The sequence below is a fragment of the Fusarium subglutinans genome (assembly GCF_013396075.1).
Source record: "Fusarium subglutinans strain NRRL 66333 chromosome Unknown NRRL66333_c0000027, whole genome shotgun sequence".
NCBI classification, from domain to species: domain Eukaryota; kingdom Fungi; phylum Ascomycota; class Sordariomycetes; order Hypocreales; family Nectriaceae; genus Fusarium; species Fusarium subglutinans.
This window is the reverse complement of record NW_023502090.1, coordinates 439,971-461,128: the sequence shown is the minus strand read 5'-3', so window position 1 is coordinate 461,128 and position 21,158 is coordinate 439,971. Positions and strand designations below refer to the sequence as shown.

General features: G+C 49.6%; 7 protein-coding genes across 7 annotated transcripts; 3 read left to right on the top strand and 4 right to left on the bottom strand.

The window, feature by feature from the left end:
• Positions 1-237: 237 nt before the first annotated feature.
• On the top strand, positions 238-1,056 carry FSUBG_3184 (dephospho kinase; the record flags this gene model as incomplete). The annotated part of the gene is made up of 1 exon (XM_036681038.1): positions 238-1,056. One exon carries the CDS (start codon positions 238-240, stop codon positions 1,054-1,056), a length of 819 nt encoding a protein of 272 aa, XP_036541432.1.
• Positions 1,057-1,545: 489 nt separating this feature from the next.
• Positions 1,546-4,013, top strand: FSUBG_3183 (uncharacterized protein; the record flags this gene model as incomplete). The annotated part of the gene is made up of 2 exons (XM_036681037.1): positions 1,546-3,270; positions 3,327-4,013. 2 exons carry the CDS (start codon positions 1,546-1,548, stop codon positions 4,011-4,013), a joined length of 2,412 nt encoding a protein of 803 aa, XP_036541431.1.
• Positions 4,014-4,606: 593 nt separating this feature from the next.
• Positions 4,607-6,406, bottom strand: FSUBG_3182 (uncharacterized protein; the record flags this gene model as incomplete). The annotated part of the gene is made up of 1 exon (XM_036681036.1): positions 4,607-6,406. The coding sequence occupies one exon, from the start codon at positions 6,404-6,406 to the stop codon at positions 4,607-4,609; it is 1,800 nt and encodes a 599-aa protein (XP_036541430.1).
• A 5,009-nt stretch (positions 6,407-11,415) lies between these two features.
• FSUBG_3181 (uncharacterized protein) lies at positions 11,416-11,921 on the top strand (the record flags this gene model as incomplete). The annotated part of the gene is made up of 2 exons (XM_036681035.1): positions 11,416-11,659; positions 11,737-11,921. The coding sequence occupies 2 exons, from the start codon at positions 11,416-11,418 to the stop codon at positions 11,919-11,921; spliced, it is 429 nt and encodes a 142-aa protein (XP_036541429.1).
• Positions 11,922-12,599: 678 nt separating this feature from the next.
• Positions 12,600-13,808, bottom strand: FSUBG_3180 (insig domain protein; the record flags this gene model as incomplete). Its single annotated transcript, XM_036681034.1, has 2 exons — positions 12,600-12,989; positions 13,041-13,808. 2 exons carry the CDS (start codon positions 13,806-13,808, stop codon positions 12,600-12,602), a joined length of 1,158 nt encoding a protein of 385 aa, XP_036541428.1.
• A 1,569-nt stretch (positions 13,809-15,377) lies between these two features.
• Positions 15,378-16,856, bottom strand: FSUBG_3179 (MAK11-like protein; the record flags this gene model as incomplete). Its single annotated transcript, XM_036681032.1, has 1 exon — positions 15,378-16,856. The coding sequence occupies one exon, from the start codon at positions 16,854-16,856 to the stop codon at positions 15,378-15,380; it is 1,479 nt and encodes a 492-aa protein (XP_036541427.1).
• Positions 16,857-17,115: 259 nt separating this feature from the next.
• FSUBG_3178 (NAK BIKE kinase) lies at positions 17,116-20,253 on the bottom strand (the record flags this gene model as incomplete). Its single annotated transcript, XM_036681031.1, has 3 exons — positions 17,116-19,146; positions 19,196-19,293; positions 19,344-20,253. 3 exons carry the CDS (start codon positions 20,251-20,253, stop codon positions 17,116-17,118), a joined length of 3,039 nt encoding a protein of 1,012 aa, XP_036541426.1.
• Positions 20,254-21,158: the final 905 nt, after the last annotated feature.

The window sequence follows — 21,158 nt, the reverse complement described above, 5'->3', positions numbered from 1 at the left end:
GAGGCAGATAGACCGTCTCTGATACTGACTTTTGGGAATACTGGCCTACTAAGGGGCCTTACTGTTTAAGCCTTGATTTGAAAAGTTAAAAGCTCGATAGCCTTGTATAAGGCTGACAGCAAGGGGGGCAAAGACCACCTCAGCTTATTGCCTCACCTTGTTAGGTCTATACCCGGCCCAGGTAAGACGAGTTAATGAGCTTAGAAGATTTTCTGACGACTTCCCAGATACGACATCATGCTTCTCATCGGTCTCACGGGTTCAATTGCCACAGGCAAGACGACAGTATCGTCAATGCTCTCATCACAACCCTACAACCTCCCGATCATAGATGCAGATATTCTAGCGCGCAAGGTTGTGGAGCCGGGAACTCGTGGGTATGAGGCTATTGTGAAACATTTTGGGCCTACGACACCTGAACTTCTGGTGCAACCATCAGAGAAGATGCCAGAAGATGGACCAGACGGCAAAGGCAGACCACTCAACAGACCGGCGTTGGGTAGACGAGTGTTTGGCGACTCAGAGGAGCGAAAGAAGGACAGAGCAGTTCTCAATCGCATCGTTCATCCGGCTGTCCGATGGGAGATGTTCAAGTCCGTCGTTGGGTGTTATTTCAGAGGCCATTGGGCTGTGGTTCTGGATATCCCACTCCTATTCGAGAGTGGCCTCGATCGCTTCTGCGGCGTCACAGCTGTAGTCGCAGTCCACGACCCAGCAGTTCAGATGCAGCGTCTGCGTGCGCGTGATCCTCACCTTAGCTCCGAAGATGCCGAGAACAGAGTGCGTAGCCAGACAGATGTTCGAGAAAAGGCCCGGCGATGTGAAGAACGAGGAGAAGGCAAAGGAATAGTGCTGTGGAACGATGGTTCACGAGAAGAGCTTAAGGAGCAGCTGGATAAGGCTATCAAGGATCTGAGAAAGGCAAGCCCTGATTGGTGGTCATGGCTATTGCTTGGATGTCCTCCTCTGGCGGTTGCTGTTGCAACGTGGAGGTTCTGGCAGAATCTTATTATTAATGAGAGATGGGAGGAGATGAAGTTGAATGCGAAGCTGTGATGGTGAATTATAGGTAGGGGAGTTTGTTTGCTTTTAGTGACTGGAAGGTGGATAATAGGTATCTACCTACCTAGGCACAGGTGAATTATATACACAAGGAGGAAGGAGCCCCAACTCAAGCTCGCTCCTGCCTCTTTTCTCAACCACGAACCAACTCTTTTCATCTCAGCGCAGTTCATTTCTATTTTATTTACATCTTTCACCAAAACAAAACAGAGCCGCTACGTGCCCTCTTTACATTTCTTTTCTGATCTGTAGATTGCCAAGCACTACCTACCTAGGGCTATTAACACTTTGTCTTCACCTCGCCTTGGCAGCTGCGAGCAGCTGACAACAACGAACCTTCGACTATTGCCCATGCCATCTGGGTGACTCCTTGTGCCCAACCTCAAAATAAAAACGCATAATCATCTCTTTCTTGACCTTTTGACCTTACTAAAGACAAACTATCTTGACAATTTCTTTGGTACAGCAAACTTCTTTGGTGCGATGTCAAATCGCAAAGCGAAACTTCCCTCGCATTTTTGCGAATGGGTAGTTGGAACAACAATCGAATCTGTTATCGGCGCCATCCCTCAGAATAAACCCCCTAAGAAGCGAGACGTCGTGCGTGTTGAGGTCACCACTGATGATGAGTCCGAAGAGGACACCGTCAAGATCACCTACCCGCGCACTGGACGCACCTATACACCTCCTCCGCCTGCCAACGAAGCAAAGACCGAGGCCAAGAAGGTCCGGTTTGACTTTCGCCAAAATGGTCCCATCAAATCAGCTATGAAGCAGACCACTACCGCAACTCCCATGGTGGACTCCTCAGATGAGGCATCCGAATCCGGACCAGAAACCGAGTCAGACTCCAGTCAGTCGGCATACATATCAAGCTCTGACGCCACAGATTCTGATATTGACTACTCAGTTGAGTGCGTGAAACACCAAAAGCAGAGAAAGAAGAAGCGCAGACAGTCACAGGCCGAAGAAGACGCTGAGAGTGACTGGGACTCTGACCCAGCACCAAATTGTCCCTGTGGGAGATGTACAAAGGGTCGACAGATACTGAAAAGAGTAGGCCGGAAAAGGAGCAAGGAAATCACACCGCCAAGCCCCGAAACTTCTGATTCGGATGAAGAAGAAGAACCCCCCAACACCAAGCGACAATCTGGTAAGAACAAGAGGAGGTGTCTTAAAAAAGCAAAACCAGCAGAGCCTGACCCCGATACTTCTGACTCAGATTCAGAGTCTGAGATCCTAGCACTTAAGAAACGGAGCCAAACCAAAAATCAAGGCAAGCAGACAGATGGAAAGAAACAGCAAACCGCACCCCAGCCTCCTATGACCAAGAAGCAACGAAAAGCGATGAACAAAAAGGCTAAGCAGCAGCAAGAGCAAGAAGTTGAAGGAGAAACATCTGACTCACCCAAGGAAGCAGAGGAGGAAACTGAGCCAGAAGAGGAGCCCAAGAAACAGAACAAAGGCAAGCAGAAGAATAACAAGAAGCAGAAAGGAAAACAAGCAAAACAGAAGACACAGGAATCAGAAAATGAAGCCAATAAAGACCAAGAGGCTGCCCCAGCTGATGAGGCCCCCGAAGCTCCCAAAGACACAAATCAAGGCAAGTTCAGAACTATGAAAGGAAAAGCAAAGGCACAGCCTAAACAAAAGGATGGAGTCAAGAAGGGCAATTATCCCGAAGGACTACCAGTTCCCCATATGCGTCCACCACAGTTTGTCGAGCCCATCAGAGCTCAGGTCGTTCAGATAGAGCGCGTGATCAAAACTCCACAAGACCCAACACCTAACGCTTACTACAATGCAGAACACAATATCTTGAGAGCCTACGACGGCCTTGCCTACGGCAATCACCAAAGCAATGCGCTGTACCCAGAGCGTGACGCCTTCGGCCGCCCTCTGCCAATTGGCCAGCCTCATCCGATGCAGAACCCCTTCTACTATGGCTACAACAATCCGCAGCAGTATCCCAACTATCCACAGATGCCACCATTCCACCAAGGCTATACAGGGGCTCCTCCACCACCAGATGCATACTCGCATGTTCCCATCACCCAAGGAATGGGCCCTCCTCCATGGTACGCCATGGGCCCACCTCCAGGAGTCCCCCCCTCTGGCTACTATGGACATAGGAGCCCTGTAGCCAACAAAAACACTCCGGTGTCCAAAGCGGAGAAAAATAATGTTGGACCTCCCGGAACTCTTACTGTAAGTGATTATTAAAGAAACACACGGGCCGGACCGGATTTAACTCAGCGACCCAGGGCCAGGAAAATCCATATTATAAGAGAAAGTCACAAAACAACGGATGGGAAAGCCACCGTTCTGTGCCCACGGAAAATGGCCAGCCTACAGGTTCCGACAAGGCTGGGTCCAACGGGTCCAACGGGTCTAACGGCTGGAACAAAAACAACGATCAAGGAGCTGGCTGGAACGATGGACCAACTGACAACAAGGACCAAGATGCTTGGGCCGCATCGGCCCCAGACAACAACCAGAACGGTAATGCCTGGGATGCGAGCAACAGCCAGGCAGTTGACGATTGGAATAACAAGACCACTCCGGATAGTAAGCCGGAAGATTGTTCACTGCCACAACCAACCGGCGAGGGAGATCAGAATCAAAACGACTCGGGAGAAGGCTCGAACCATTCGAAAAAGAGCGGAGAGCATTGGGGCGAGGACACGTTCCCAGGCGCCTGGGGGGGTGAACAACAGACCACAAGCAGTGTTGGGCAAGGAGCTGACAACAACGTAGGCATCTGGGCTCCCACGGACATAAATGGAAGTGTGCATGGGTATAGAAAGGGAGATGGAGACGGAAACCAAAAACCTCCAGATCGTGACAACGTCATGCCTGGGACATGGGTTGACGCCCCCGGAGTTACTGTGCCAGAATGGGGAGATGCTAGTGCAGCACAGGACACGAACGGCCAAGCCGTACACTGGTGATAGAGATTGGAAACTTGCTACATGCGGTGATGGGAAAGATGTCTAGTTTAGCTAAGGGGGTATGGTATCCGCAAAATCACTCACTGTACTATAAGATGCTATGACTAAATGCCTCCCGACCGAATCAATCAATCAATTAACCAATATTCAACCCCATGTAAATGAACACGTTCTGTTGTGACTTTTGTCTTGTAACATTTGATGCGTTATAATGCCATGATGCAAACCAGACCGCCCTAACTATCGTCGAGTCGTGATGGTCCTGTTGGTGTCAGAAGTGGAATAACATCAACTCCGCGAACCGTCTTATGCTTGGTACAACATCTGCACAGCATAGCAGAAAAGCAAGAGCACAAATTGCAGAACCAAGCCGAGCAAGAGATAGCAGGGCAGGCATTGTCAATCAGAGGATTGTGCAGCCGTGAATGGACCTGGGCGGCCATGGATCAGCTTTGTCCTGGAATGGGAGACGTCGTTTTAGCCTGAGAGACGGACACGACGACGAGCACGGGCTCAATGAGGGGCAATGTATATGGTGAGGGGGCTTGATACGGCATAGGATGCATGAAAAGTTGAGAGGTTATAAATTTGACTTACCATCTAGATGTCTCCCATTCCACGATCCACGTGCAGCATATCTTGAGTCGCTCACGTACGCTGGATGTGCCCAGGAGTCGATATTTCTCAATGTCTTTGACCGGCAACATACTGGCAAACCACCAGGGAAAGATAGCAGGGTCTTCTGGACACTCGCCGTATATCGTCAACATGCGTTCTGTCAACCAGGGGACGCTCTGTTGACGCATTCGAGCGACGAAAGATGACGCGTGGTGCATAAGACTCTGCGTAGACATTGAGTCGATCTCCGTAATCGAGGTCGGCATGTGCGGACTGGATGAATCAGACCGCGGTAATGGAGATGTCGGTGTTGGTTCAGTTGGTTCCTTAGCAATATCCATAGTCTGCAGGGGTTGTTGTTGATCGTCAGTCTCTATCGGTGTTGCTTCAGCAGCCTCAGCAGCTTCTTCATCCTCGAGACTAACATCGTCTATCCTTTCAGTCTTGCCGACAATATATCCGTCAAGGTAACTATGCTCGAGAACGCGGAAGCGTGACAGGCCCACGGTCTCAATAAGACTCCGGCCATCTGGGAAGAACTGGACATTGACGATGCGGAGAAGCGTGCCTAGATCATGGAAGTTCGCATCACCAGGATATTGGGGCCGTTTAGGTATGACCATACCGAAAGTACGGTCTCCTTCCAGTGCTCTCCGGATCATGAGTCTATACCTTGGCTCAAAGATATGTAGGAATGTCGGCATTTGGGGGAACGACAGTGTGCAGACGAAAAGAGCAAGGTCGTAATCCTGCATCTGAGCCACCCTTTCAGCATCCAGTGCTTCCTTTCGAGCGTTGACTTCCTCCAACCAGAATGTTTCGATGATGCGCTTGATAGTCTGGTTGGAGGGCGATGAAGTTTGACTCAATAGGGGGCTGATAGCCAGTGGGCGACGACATATCGGGCAATACCGTGAATGGTCGAGAATGCGATGTAGGCATGACCGACAGAAAGTATGTCCGCAAGAGGTTGTAAGAGGGTCGTAGAAGAGTGCGTAGCAGACCTGACAGTCCATCTCGGCGCGAGTGGCATCTTGCGCCTTTCGAACGAGCCCTGTATCATCAGCATCAGGAGGTGGTGAGGGCGTCGCCGATGTAATTTCGTCGTAGTATACATCGGCCTCATAAGACAAGTCACCCTCCTCCGCAAGGCGATAAGTGGCAATAACCTTTCCACCGGGTATCACCTTTGTATATGCTTCATCATCGTCCCTCATAGAAGAAACGCCTGCAGCAGCCCAAGGGTCAGGCCACATGACCTTGGTCGCCAGTTTGGTGGTACAAGACTCGTTCTTGAATCTTTCGATCTCTTCCCTCACGTGTTGCGCCGTCTTGTTGAGCACAACATCAACAGCACAGTCGCCAATGGCATGTTCCTTGCCGCAGTCCTCAAAAGGACATTTGAAGCCACGAAGTCGTTCTGGAGCGGCGGGATATGTTATGTTGGCGCGCATGTGTGTGCCTGGTAAACAGCGCCGGCACAGACTCTTACCACAGGGGAGACTGATAGGCTCATCCAGAGGCAGTGAGCAGATCTGACACTGGAAGAGTCGGACGAAATCGCGAGGGGCGACATCTCGATGGCGAGAAGTGCTGGCAGAAGGCGATGGTGGCTGTGATTGTGTTACTTGCGACGGCTGCCGGCCCGAGTCCGGAGGTTCGTGATCGGAATCGGTAGGCGGATCGGAAGCCCGCGATTGTCGAGGTCCGGGGCCAGAACCGGGACCGGAGGCGGAATCGGTCGCGGCAGCTTGCGACGTGCCTTCTGAGGACATGAACGTCTATAGATTGCGTGCGTATAGTACAATAAGAAGATTATGAGACAGATAGAGGGTATATATGTTGTGTTCTTGAGTCGTTACTCTTGGTAGTGTCGTAGCGGGCGTCGAAACTCTCTAATAAGGTGCGAGCCTCTGTAATGATGCGTTGTTGGTAAAAAGGAGCCAGAAGTAAGTAAGTACCTAGGTAGGTAGTGTTGCTTTGAGGTGAAAAGAAAAGAAGTTGATAGATATCCCCGAGTTCTATGCGATGCCTTGGCTGCTATATCGTCGTCGTGTTTGCTGAGTTTGGGGATGAAGACGAGTATTGCGATCTTGTTGGCGTAGCCGTTGAGAGCGTGTCGAGTGCATGAATGTGGCCGAAGCAGTGTCCAGATGACGAGGACAAGCCGTAGACAAGATAGACATGGATTCTGTGGGATAGTAAGATTACAAAGATCGTATCGCTGAGGCTGAGCGAAGCATCTCCGTTGTATGAGTGGAAGTGTATGTATGAGGGTATAAGATAGTGGGGGGTTTAATGAGATGAAGTAGTACTGGTACTCCTTGAGCAGCGGGAAGATGTCATAGGTTTAAAGATGATGAGAATCGTTTAAAACGGCTGCCGAAGTCGAGCCCACTTTGTTCTGTCTGGGATTTTCTGACAGGGGTATGTGTAGGGGGGGAGACGGGGCTGGCTCCGGGAGTCTCAGCGTTGAAATAGTTATGTACCGAGTAGGCTATGAGAAGGGAACAGGCGAACTATCCTGGGGGGTTGCTTGCTAAATAAGAGAGAAAGAAATGGGAACAGGGGAAAGGAGAAAGACGGGGTCTTCTACTTCAGGCCGTAGTGCCGAAATAGAATACGTCGACAAAGATATGTAGAGGGTTGTTGAAGATGAGGTGCAGCAAAATATAGAGATCGTCATACACCAGAGAGACTTACCAATCCGGGGACAATTCTAGAGGCACGCGGAGAGACAAGAGTCTAGCTCGGGGGGTGTCGATGTAAAAGGACTAACTGGCCTTTACGATAAAGAGACACACGAGCTCCCAAATGGGAGAAGAGGCGAACTTGACAGTTCAGCTCAAGTTTGATCGTGTCTGTTGTGAACAAGTCAAGAGGAGGCAGACATGTTCAAAGATAAAGGAAAACGGGCAAAATCATAGGCGTCACAGTCTCAGCAGACGATGAAGAATACATGCATAGAAGCACCTAGAGTTAAGACTAGACTAGACTCAACCAAGCCATACCAATTTAAATCAGAAGGAAAGGGAAGAGAGATCGGGGATGTTGTCTTGTCCCTATACATACAAAACATATCCAGAAACTTGGTGGAGAGGCCCTAGTCTCTGACATGTATACAGTACTTGGTTTGGGAACGGGCTAGGATGGATGGACACATTGACAACTGGGAAGTGTTGTAGATTTTTCCAATTTAGCACTAGGCAGTTCCTAGTAAGCACCTAGTAAAGCTGCTAGACAGAATGAGGGTCCCCTAGAAAACTTGAGAGGACCCTGCGTATATCACGAGAGTTTTAGACGCCTTCAGTCTAAACTCATCTCGGGGTTCAAACGGTCATGGAAGACTATGCTCGGGTGTTTGAAACTGAAGTTGACGGACACGGGCACGGGCACGGAGACACAGGAATGAAGCCAACGAGTCAAATGGTCACAAGAACTCGTACCCTGGAGCTCGCGAGTCACACAACAGCATCATCAACTTGTGTCTTACAAGGCAAAACGGATGACGATGGCAGGCCGGGGTCGGAGACTCATGACGTCGAAGCCAATAACAGTAATTACTTCAAAAACTCGGGGGCAAAAACATCAAGTACGCTGTCGGATTTCAAATGGTAATGCATTTCGAGCAACCAGTGATTGAGTTACGAATTCGACAGCACCAGATAGATAGACTTTGGTCGCCAATCCAGCAACCGGAACCTACGACAAGCCCTCATTCAATGATTCAGTTCGATAATCGGGAGCATGCTAATTCCATTCCTTGCTTTTGCAGATTGCTGTGCCATGCTGTGTTGTATTGTGCTGTGCTGTGCTGTGCTGTGCTGCAAACCGGGGATGCATGGGAGGATGAACCTAAAATAAAACACATCCCGGCTCGATGGGGCCAAGAAAACCGTTCAGATCCAAGATCCAAGATCCAAAATCCAAGATTCAAGATTTGGGAAGGGAAGAAGGAGGGGAAGGGAGGGGAAAGGCTCTTGTCTGAGTTGAGGGTTAAGATAATAAAAGTTGAAATACAGACAAAGGAAACTTTCCTCTTCTTCACAGCGTAACCGAAAAGTTACTCGCCCCAGAAACGCAAGCATGGCCAATTACCATAGAGACCAGTAGTTATCACAGATCGCGATGCAGGAAACCACAGGAAACGTTCAGGGCCAGGGCCAGGGCCAGGGCAGGGTTCTCAGTAGAAGATGTGTATGTGTATGTGTATGTGTATGTGTTGTAGCATTGGATGTAGACGGTACTCGATCAAGACCTCTTTCTCCCCGCGGCAGAGAGAAGGGACCCCAGTTTCGCATCTGTCGCCGATCTTGCTCTTGTTTGTGTGTGTACAGTACAGGACAATCTCCTCTTTGGCCCTCCTGGAACGTCCGCGGACAACGGAATACAGCGCGTGCGCGCTCTCTCTCTCGAAAAGAAATGTAACTAAAATCCGTTGTGAGTCGGGGGTTATTGTAAAAAGGGGTGTCGTTGTCGTTGTCGCTTCCCTCTCTCTTGAGGTTTTCGAGATTCTGGCTGACGAGAACGATCGAGACAACGCCGCAGTTGCAACGGCCATCGGGGGGAATCAACTAGCGAATCGACGCTACTTAATAGTTGAGAGGGAAACCTGCCATTAACAATAAAAACGGGCTGGCAGTTTCCGAGACAAAATGGAGCCTTGCGTCCAAGTGAGAGCCTCGCTATTGGATAAAAGAAATGGAAGTGGGAGAAGTGGGAGAACTTGGGGGGGGTACAAAGACAGGCTAAACATGTAGACAGGTCCTGGCAGGGCTGGCGCATGCGTAAGCACAGCACCCAGTAAGAGCTAAGAAACTCCAGGTTCCTAGGATCAGGCCAGGTCAGGTCAGGTCGTGACTTGACTTGACTTGAATGGAAGAGGCTCAAAAAAGAAAGTCGTTGGCGTCATGTGAGACAGGGGGGTCCAGCAAAGGATCCATGATGGGCCGTGGTCATGATGCCAACGATCTTTTTCTCTCGGTATGTACTCTTTCGCCATGTTGAATAGCTAATCTCTAAAGGAGACCACATTTTCTAACCGACAATAAAGTTTTTTTTTTTTTTTTTGCCTTCAGACACGATCAATCTCGGATCAGATCAGATCTCAGCCTCTCAGCCTCTACTCTCGGCATCAACAGTTCCAGAGCGTTGGGCCCAATCTACGCATCATCGTTTCTCTCAAGCCTTGCACTTGTCATCCAATCAATAGTCTCGAGGGTGTGGCGGCCCGGATCGAGATGCGGCCAGTCCATTCCCTCAACCTTTCAGCCTCCCCTTGCAACGATTTCCTGATACAGCGAGACAAGCAGCAGTTCTCGCTGCTGCTGCTGTTGCTGCTGCAGCATGTCGCACAATGTTTCCAGCTTTCCGGGGCTGCACAGCAGAGCATGGTTTAAAGGTACGGTACGGTGCGGTACACGAGTTGAAAACGTGCTTCTCTACTCCGTAACTAGGTGTGCAGATAATTATCAGAGGCAGCATCTCTGTTGGCTGATTATTAGCCGCCAAACGTGACCGAACTTTGACAGGCTGTCATGGCTTGTTTGTTGTACCTGTTCTTTGGAATGTCCCTCTTCTCGTCATGAGCTAGGGAACCGTACCCCCAGGACCCCTTATTTGGATGACGCTTACTATGGTGTTGTCTCTTCGAAATGAGTTAGATCAGTTCGCATTCGCCAACAAATGTTCCAATTGTTCTAGACCATCTCCGATTTCTTGGTTCCCGAATCAGGACTGACTGGCTTGCTCTGTTGTCGCTGTTGAGAGTCAAGTCACTTGGCGATGCCGAGTTATGGATGACGAGTGACATTGATTCTTCCGCTTACCTAGTCAATATGACTTCTCTCCTGAGGCTGAACTTATCATCAAGACTGATCATGTGTGAGAATGACTGCCAAGAAAGGCAATTCATCACACGACCATTTTCTGTTTCTATATGTTTAATTCTCTACCAACTCGATAACTAAAAAAGAGCCCCGTTTCGAACCTCAAATCTCGAGCTCCAGCCTTCAGGACCCTGAATTCAACGTCCCCACAGTAGCTGAACTAATATGTAAGTTCTCTGATCTGATCCTCCCTTAAGAATCTATCTTTCTGCCTATGAGCATAATTCTCTTAGTAAATACGATTAATACTTTTAACGTCACCTTGATTTCTGTCTACCTCCATAGGCAATTCTTTTATTCATCGCCGGCTTCCTCCGTCTGCTTGTTCCATCATCACATGTCATTCCCGTTGCCTCGAGCTTGAGCTTGTTAGAAACGGTCTGCCCGTGCATAAGCTTATTGTCTCAAACCTTCGTATAGCTCCCCTGCTCGTGATAACTTCTCGTCCCCGAACAAGCTGAGAAGAACAGTACAAGTCTAGGGCTTATCCCACTCATTCAAGTTCAAGCGTTTTGAGCAAAAAGTATTATCCATGATACTCCCATCGTTCAACGACCGAGATGCCATAAACTTCGGCCCTTTGCAGGCGGTAACGTTTATGACGAGAGATACAAGAAAGCCACAAGGGGCCCCTGACGTACTAGGGACGGTTTAGAGAGAAATGGAGTCTTTGCTTTGCTCTGAGTAGGTATGTAAAGAGGCAATTGGACAGACGACACTCGATGCAGCGGGGAAGCTGCTTTTTCTGACGTTGATGCTACGTTTTTGTTTTTGCTTTCTTTCTCCTCTTTTTCAGTTCATTCTTCCCTTAACCTCTTCTCTATTGATCTTCTCTTCTTTTGCTAAACTCCAAGCTGCCCTTTTCTTCACCAACATCACATACTCAAACACTCATCATGACTTCCAACACCATCTCTCAACTCCCCACCGCAGAGCAACGTCAAGACATCACCGCCCGCTTGGCAGACCTCATCACAGCCATTGAGTCTCATTCTCAATGGACTCCCCCCAATGTTGATCGTGGCCTCTTCCACGTCTGGGACTTTGTCAAGAGATCTCACTATATCATGACCGAGCTGGACAACATCGCTGCTGGTCGAAAAGTTCAGCACCCAGAACAAATTCCCAAGAACGAAGGTGGTGAGTAGCAGAAGCTATCCTATTGCTAATCTCTATGGGAGAGTGTACCTGGGCTTACACTATCTTCTTTGTAATAGTCGCTTCTGGCTCTGAAGCTGCCCTCGCTTCCTACACCGACGTTTGCACACGTTCCATCACAATCAACGAGATGATTCAAAATCCTCGTATGCTCGTCATGCTCGGCCTCTCCAACGTCGACTTCGGCTCCGCTATTCAAGAAAAATCAGCAGCCGTCAAGGAGGCAATCAAGAGCGCAAACTAGATCTGCTCTGGACCTGATACACGAATGACGTTGAAGAGCTTGCGTCACGCGAAGATCGTCGGTCGTTACAGGGTTTATCCATGATGGAGTAAAGGGCGCATTGGGAAACAATTCAAGACTCGAAATAAGAGGAAAAGAGGACAAGAACAGAAAAGCTCACAGGTGGAATCCAGTTCTTTGCTGGGCCAACAAAGGTTTAACTCGATAGTACGAGCTGGCTAGTTCAGCAGATTGGATCTTCAGCCAAGGTACCGAGTATCTGAACGATAAAAGTAACAACACATCGTGACGGATTCGTGAATCTCCCTTTGGAAATTGAAACGTAGAATGAAATGGCATTATCATTCCTTAGCCATTCAAGCCTAGCCTATCCATGCTTTTCTTTACTGTTCTATTCAGGAGAACAGAGGAGCAGAATAGGATAGCTGTCGTCATAAACAGACCATATCGGTAAAATTACCATCATGTCATCCCTTATGATCTGCAAAATGCCCTTATCCAATCTCGATAACTATACACATGCCTCCCCCCCGTTCCCATTGTCCAATAAACCCGCCCATATACTTACCTCCCCATGATTGTCGCCCAAACGAAAAGGATATCATAGACACATCGTGCAACAGAATGTGAAAAGACCAATGCAGCTGATTGCACATCAGATCAACTTCTCTCTCGTCATCATCTCACTCCAGCCCAGCGCCCCTTGGCTGTTGTCGATGGCCCGAGGGTAAGTCGACGACCGATGTTTCCAAAGCAGACACAGCTGCAGAAAAGCACACTCAGCATCCACATACCCGTCTCTAGTGTCTTCTGCTGGGCAAGTCCACCGAGAATGGGCATATCTCCATCGGCTGCCATTGTGGCGTTAACCAAATGCCTGAAAGGAACCTGAGTAGGCGCCGGCATCATATCTGGGTTCACGCCAAGGAGCACAACCGACCCTGCGAGTCCAACCGCAGCTGAGAGCAGAAAGCCAGGCTTTGAGCGGTCGATAAGCCACCATAGGAGGGGATTGACAAGTGCCAAGGTCAGTGACACTTGGAGGGTGGACGCCCAGGCCACCTTGCGCTGCAGGATGTTAGTTATGCGGAACAATGGCTTTGTCGTTGGCTGACTTACAATCGCGAAGACAATTCCAACAAAGGCACCGATAGCCCGAACAGCAAGCGCCCAGTCAGTGCTTGGGTCGTCATCTTTCGTCGAAGCACTGTTTTCTAACACAGCTTCATCCCCATTGTCGCCGAACGAATTCTCCCATACTCGATCAAACCAAGGGAACAGCGCGCCCAGTGCAACGCCAGCAAGGCCCCAAAACGTTAAATGGCCCCAGTTGTACGTGGCACGAGACGGAAGACTGTCCGACTCGTGGAAGCGCGATGTGACTAATACGCCATATCCCACGCCGAGAACGAAAAGCAAAAGTCCTCTTAATACCAGAGCACCACCAGATGGCGAATGCTTTAGAGGCCCAACGGGTTCTTGAACGCGAATCGAGGACCGACGACGAATTTGGTGTGATCGATCTTTAAGAAAATCAAATGTAGCGTCGTCGATGCTGGGTCTCTTGATGGGTGTCTGAGCGCCTGTTCCCCAGGGTGTATCGAGTTCATCGCGATCGGCAAAGACACGGTCGCGCGAAGAGGACGTTGTGGGAGAGTAGATTCCGAAGAGCGTCGAGGACGTCAAATTCATGAACGATTGAGGCCTACTAAGACCTGCGCTCGCAGGCTCGGGAGTTGGTTGTAGGAAGCGCGCAATGTTGGGATCTGGAGCTGGCGCTGGGGTTGAAGGAGACGAGTTCTCGCTTGGTGGTGTAGGAGTCGTCAAGCTGAGATCGAAGGGTCTTCGAGGGACGGGACGAATAAGAGGGGGACCATCGTCAGCCATTTTGAAGGTAAGTCCTTATAACTGACTGTTTTGGTTGTTAGGGAACTTGTATGAAGACAATGTTGAAGGGCAGCAATTGTTTATGAACGAGGCTTGGGTTCAGCTAAAGTGAGCTGGAACCTGCAAGTCTCAATATTAGACAATGCAGTGCTACTATACTCACACAGTCGAGACCAGTCCCAGCTTAGTATGAATCCTAAGCAAATATTGGTGTAGCTTCCGAGGGATGGTCTGTCTGTCCCGGATAAAAGTATTTGAAGCTGTTGGGGTCCAGTCTCTGTAACCCTGTCCACCACGTACTTTCACAGCGCGAGCTAACGAGCACAGGGCCTAAAGCTAGTTGGACCGGGAGATCCGAAGCAATTCAAGCAATTAAGGATAAACCGCAAATGCTGAGAGAGAGAAATCCAAGAGCTTCGAGTATCTTGTTGTTGAAGCTGTTATAGCGAGGTTGGGGATTGGGTGGCAAAGAAAGAGTAAGACAGGAATGAGGAGATGGGTAATAAGAGGAAGCAGAAGGAGGACAGCCCTGAGACCCCAAATAGAGAGAGCAACTGAGTGAGAGAGTTGCAATAAGAGCAGTGAGAGAGTGAGAGAGAGGAAAAAGAAAAGAGAGACGGCACGTACATACTTACTAGTTAGCCTCAACTGAAAAAGGGAAGAAAACGAATGAGCTGAACGAGGTTGTCGGGTTCGCTCTTCACATGCTCACAAGACCAAGGGACGGGCAGTTTCACGACTAAGGGCCCCAGGAATTACGTAGATGTGCCCCATTTACCTGCATATCAGCAAGCTGTTAAGGGCCCTGGACCCCTGTATCTTTTAGGTGGGTGAGTCCCGTCCCCGCCTGGTTCTGTAGAGATGTCACTGATGATAGTGATGGAGAGTCAATAGTGATGAGCTTGATTGATACTCTGTAACTTGATTACGGTCATGCCCAAGGTAAAGATACAATTGTAGACAATGAATATATCGTCCTCAACCTCTAGTGCCTGTTGTTGACATTCTTGATCGACATCCTCCATCCAATCCCGTCTATTACCCCACATTCAAAACGCCTCAAGCTTGAATTCGAGACTCCGTGGTTGGTCAGACTAAGGTAATTCTGCTTTGACTTGCATTTGTGACCCCCTCGTGATTCAAGCACATCCATTAACTGCCTTACAGTACAAGATCAGCAATCCCCTGGGGCCCTGAGCTACGACCCAAGAGTCCCAAAACGGAAATCCGCGGTGCGATTCGGTTTACTTGCAACTGTTGATACTGCACCGCAACTCTACACACATATCATGCATGTACTGTACTTACTGTAGGTACATAGCATTTCTTGACCGGTCTGACGCTGGCGTGAACTCAGTGGCTGTGGCGACTTCAACGGCATGCTTGGTTCGATTTGCATGTGATTCTGGGCACATAAAACAACTGACTCTCACCTCACATCACCACCTCTGATTCCTCACATCCATATCTAACATTAGTTTATAGATTGCTAGCTACTACTACCTATATATCACAAACAAACGCAAATATCCAACCAATAACATGCATGCATTTTCAATTCCCTAATGTTTACTCCTCGTCGCTATCACTCTCCTCTTCCTCTTCCTCTTCCTCTTCCAGCTCATCCTCACTCTCCTCAACTCCCTCTGGCCGGGGTATCATCATAAACGCCGTCATGCATGTGATTCTGTTTTGCGTCTCATACATCCCCAATAACTCTCCCTTGGCCTCCTCTGCCTTGTCGCTACCCTGCAGCTCCGGCACGCCCACCCGCCAAACGCGGACCCGTCCGTCGCTGCTCCCGCCAGCCACGTACAGCGTCGAGGCGTCCTCCGCACTCGGCACCACCACAAAGTCCTTGATTCGGCCCTCAACTCCGCCGGCTTTTCCGCCGATTTGACCCATCAACTTGGCTGTCGGGAGCTTCTTGTCCTCCGACTCCGGTTGTGTAAGGTCCGATTCTTTGGTCGAGAAGAACAGGATGCGGCCATCCTCTGTAGCAACCGCCAATAGTGTCGCATCCCCTTCCTTGTCTAGTGCAACATAGAAGAACTGGTGCACCTTTGTTCGGATTGATCCCATAATCCTGCATTTGGGCACACTGTCCATGCCAAATGCAACAATATCCCGATCAAACCCTACTGCGAACTCATCTGCTCCATCAACGCTTCCCCAAACAACTCTTCGGCCCTCTCCAGTAGAATGCTTTGCCTCGCCAGCCTCCTGCAGCATGTCTTTGCTAAAGTTCAACACTCCAGCCTTCTTTCCAGTGACCAAGTTCCACAATCGCATTGATCGCTCGCCCTTGCTGACGCTAATCATAAGCTTCATACTGGGGTGGATGGCAAAATCGTTGACGCCAGAAGGTGTACCACCGAAAGGCGCTGTGTCACCGCTAGGACGGCCTTGAGGCTTAGGAATAGGTGCCTTGATGTTGCTAAGTAAAGACCAATCTCGTGTTCGTGTGACCGCAATTGTAGAGTCTTCGCTCGATGATAGTAACTTTGAGCGTGTAGGGAAACATAGCGATGTCACAGTTGAAGAGTGATGAAGGAGCGTGCCAACCTCTCGGTTCTTGGGGTTCTCGAGAATTGGTCGGGGGGCGACCTTGGCCAGGATCTCCTGGTTCTTTCGGCTGGGGGGATGCGCCGACAAGTTGTAAACGTTTACGCGCTCGTCAGTGCTACCGGAGGCAAGCATGACCTTTTGTGTCTGTCCAGGAACGGGCGCTGAAATAGGCGACGCAGCAACGCAGCGAATCGCCGAGGTATGAGCATTGAAGAGAAATGTGTCGGCGAATTCAGCCTTCTCTTTTCCTCCAACCGTCACTGTCAATCCGTGAAGAATTCGGTCGTAGGAGCCGACAACGATCTGGATAGTCTCGGGCGCATTCGAAGCGGTTCTAGTAGTGGTAGACTTCTTCAGCGATGAAGTCTTTGCCTTCACAGGCTTTTCCTTAAGAACTTGAGCTCCCTTTGCCTTCTTCTTGATTGAAGGCTCAGAAGCAGGTTCATTTTGAGCGATAGCTTGTCTCTTGCGTTTGGCCATTTTGTCGAATTTATTGTGATGTTGAGTAGTCGCTGCAGAAAGCTTCAATTCCCAGCTACATGTCGAGGACCGAAAAAAAACATTGGGAGATAAGATAAGGGATTGTATGGCATATGTGCATAACCCCACCACATGCATGACTTTCACCATCCAGAAACAGGACCTTTTCTGTCACCAGAAGCATTCTGGACGCTATGCGCTGAGTATATTCAAATGTATGTGCAGTATGGTAGTTCTAAATCCCGTCGCCAATGTCTATTTACCGGCTTGATCCTCCAGTCGGGCCCTCAATCTCCCGCTCAACCATTTCGATCGAACCTAGACTGGGGAACCTTTTGGAAAAGTCCTGAATATAATCATCCTTCTCTTTAGCTGTCATGTCCACCACTTGTTGTGCGGGAAACTCAATCAGCTCTTCCGTCGATGTTTGGGTCCGTGTGGGCTTTTGGGGTGATGATGGTCTTTGGCCAGTAGGCAGACTATTGAGATGCACTGGCTTCTTGGGAGCTGGGGGTTTCGCTGGGGGTTTGGCAGTAAGAGCGGGGGGCGCAGAAGATGTCGAAGAAGGACCTCGTGCTTGAGGTGAATCAACCCGTGTTTTTGCCACCATCAAGGGTTTTTTGGGAACTCCAGGAAGAGCTTTATCGGGCTTGTTGCCAGTCTCCGGAACATCAGTGTACTTTCCGTAGCCTTGGGCAGTTCTTTGAATGTTGGGCGGCTTTTGATCTTCATTCAAGAGACTCTGAACCCTGTTTTGAATGCTCACAGCACGGGAAACCCCCCCGATACTCTTGGGCGGAACTGGAGGCCCGCGTTGTCCTGCAGCAACCCGCTTTCGATATTCCGCTTGTGCTGCTTCCACGCGCTGTTCCTCTTCCTGAAGCTTCAGCCGTTCCATTTCCCGCCTCATCTCAGGTGTCATGCGATCCTCGTCATCGTGGAAATGGCCATCGTCACTGCGTCCATCAGTTGCCTCGGAGCCCGCGATAGGAGTGAGATCGCGACGTGCCATATCCCTTTCTGGCGAAGGGATCCTCCCATTGTTGGGGGAGCTGCCTTCAAAGCGTTTAAATGCATCACCGAATTTTCCTGCCAGAATATTCTTGTTGCCAGAAAGTGAAGTCAAGCTGGAACGCTTACTAGACTTGGTCCGCTCCGAATCCTCTAGACTTCTCAAGAACTCCATGTCGCTCGACGTGCGTGGTTCGTCAGCTGGCTCTTGGTAGGGGGAGCGAGATTGGGGCGGTCGGCTTGATGAGCGTGATGCCGCCTCTCTTTCACGCAAGAAATCCAGAGTCGTGCCCTCAAGATTCGTACTAGCAGGTCGTGGCCGCGAAAGGGCTGGCGAGGCGCGAGCAGCAGGTTCTAAGAAATCAGCACGAGGTCGGCCGCCTTCAAGTGAGGGCCTCGATGAAGATGGCTGACGTTCATGACTAGGCTGCTGAAAAGTCGAAATTCTTTGTGAGACTGCAGCACGGGGTTCCTCTGCGTTCCATTGCGCTGCACTCGGGTCAACCTGCCTTGTGGCGCTGCTGGAACGAGAATATTCAGCGATTTCGCGCTGAACAGGTCGTTCCACATCCCGGCTAAACTTCTCAGGTGGAGGAGTCGAGGTCATTGTGCCAGTTGAGACATATCGCGAGTTGGATTGGGAAGAGATGGCCTGCAGCTCGGGGTTATTGCTAATGATGGACTGCGCCCTGCTAATGTCAGGTCTACTTGGTGCGGACAAAGTCTTAGCAAGCGGGGGCTCCAAGGGAGGTGAAGCAACTGCAGCATGGTGTCCGACAGGAGTGACCGAGTGTGTTCTAGACACTGGCTTCGGTCGAGGGAGAGGGGACTCGGTCTGCGGCGCTGCAAATGCCTCTTCGGCCAGTTTTGCTGTGACTCTTTCGTTCAAATCAGATGACGTGTTGGCTGTGGGTGAGATGGGTGAAGAGACATCAAAATCAAATTTGGTGCCTTGATCATGCAGTAGTGAGAATTGATCAAGGGTAGGGAACCTTGAAGATAATTCGTCAAATCCTTTGGAAGCAGCCTTGGAATCAAGGGCAGCAAATGGGTCCCCCTCAGTCTTCCTCATCGGAGAAGCATCTGGCTTCTGGGCTACCTTGGCTGGAGCCGGTGAAACTGTCGGTCGTCCTCTTCGCATCGGTACAACATCAGGAATAACTTGCTTCTGAGGTTCGGCTCGCGTAAATACGGCACCCACAGCACGAGTTTGTTCTGGTTTTGGGGCCTTGGGTTGAGGACTATCGGTTCTTGCGTGCGATTGCGAACGACTGTAAATCTGTGGCCATTGTTATCATGAATTCTTCTTGGGATAATTGTACACCTACATCTTGAACAGGAACATCACGCCCTTGCATGGCGCATCCTTCCTTTAGTACTTGGAAGATATTCGGTCGATCTTGTAAGTTCTCTCTCAACATTGATGCTGGAACCATGTCAGTCCTAAAACAAACAACCAGGGCCAATGAGCATTACCTATCAATTTTTTGAGCCTGTCAGAGAATACAGGGTGACTGGGGAATTTGTAACTGGCATTCAAAATTGCCAATTGGCCCTGGTCCTCAAAGGGAGTGGTGTAATAGCACAGCTTATAAAGTAAAACTCCCAGTGCCCAAATATCAGATTTCTCGTTTATGGGTTGCTTGCGGTATACATCGATCATCTCAGGACTCCGGTACTGCATCGTGGTGTGCTTCTGTACATCTTCATCCATAAGACGACATTCGGTAACGGTAGTGGGGGCGGGACGGGGTGATGCGGCTGAACCAAAATCGCAAAGCTTGAATCGTTTGGAGGATCCTCTGGCAGTAATGAGAACGTTTTCGACTTTGATGTCGCGGTGTAGCAGTGGTGGTTTTAGGTAGTGCATGCACGCGACACCCTCAGCGATGTCGGTGAAGATGTTGAGGATCTCAGGCTCCGTGAGGCGGTGTTGTAGCCTGGTGTTCATGAAATCGATCAAGCCACCGCCATTGCAAAACTCCATGAGCAGAAAAACTTCGTATCCTCCTCCTTGAAGCTCGGAGGCATGCGAGTCGATGTATGTGACGATCGGTCGGTGGCCTTTCAGACGCTTCATTGTCTCAACCTCGATGCGCATGCCCCGCAAGGTATCCTTATCGGGGACCGCAACTCGCTTCAGTACAGCCTGATCGGTACCGTCGACAGGCTTGGCCAGCTTAACGAGGTAAACATGGGCGAAGCCTCCCTCGGAGAGATATTTCTGAATCATCACGCGGTGGCTGCCAACTTGGATCTTGGTGCCTGGGGCGAAGGTACCGGCCGGAGCGCCTCCAGGGATGGCCACAGGAGAGCCGTAAGGAGCATGATGATGATGCTTGTTAGGCATCACATGCGCAGGGGGGTATTGGCCGTGTGAAGCCATCGTGAGCGGGAATATAGAGGATTATTGACGATGACAGTTGAGGAGGATCTCGAGGGTGAGGGAGATGACGGCGACCCCGTCCAACAGGGAGCGAACGAGCTTGAGCCAAGGAGCCAAGAAAGCGTCTGGCGGTCGAAAGGGGGTCGAGGAGATTCGATCGGGACAGAATTGAAGTGAAAGGAACGGCAAAACTGGCAATTCAAGTCATTGGGATCAAACAAATGCTAAGTATAAGAGTGATTTAGAACGGTCGCATCGTCAAAAACACATGGCCCCTTGGCAAGTTTGTTGGAGGTTGCAGGCCTGACCTTTCCTATCATAGGTTCGATGCTCAGTGGCTTAGTCCCCGGATCGAGGTACTCCACTGCCACCTCACATTCCACTCCATTTTCTGATTCATTGTTTCAACAGCGGGGAATTATCGGTAAATTCCAGTAGATGTTGAGATCTAACTTTCCAACTGAATGCCTTGTCATTTAAATTCTAGTAGTTTTGCGTGCTGCTAATACAACCATTTTACAGTTATAGAAGTAAATAAATATCCAAGTACGTATCAGCACATAGTATTCTCGTTGAGTTCTTCAATCTTGTGACCACCACGTTTATGAATGACCCTGTTAGCTTCATGTTTCATCCAGCTGACAATCAATGTTTCGCTATGAAATTGATACAACCGCGGGTAAGGATATGCTTCCCGCAATTTAGCCTGCTCCCTTAAGACAATGTTAATTGTATTCGGTGTTGGGTAAACCTTGGGCTTGTTATCAATAATTAGCACCTTAGTTAGCTGTATCGTAAATGTGGTAACAGAAAAGGAAGCACTGAAAGTATCATTATTGGTAACATGGAAAGAGGGAAATCACATAAAGAGCAAAATAGCATTTATTATCTCGACTATTAATTGA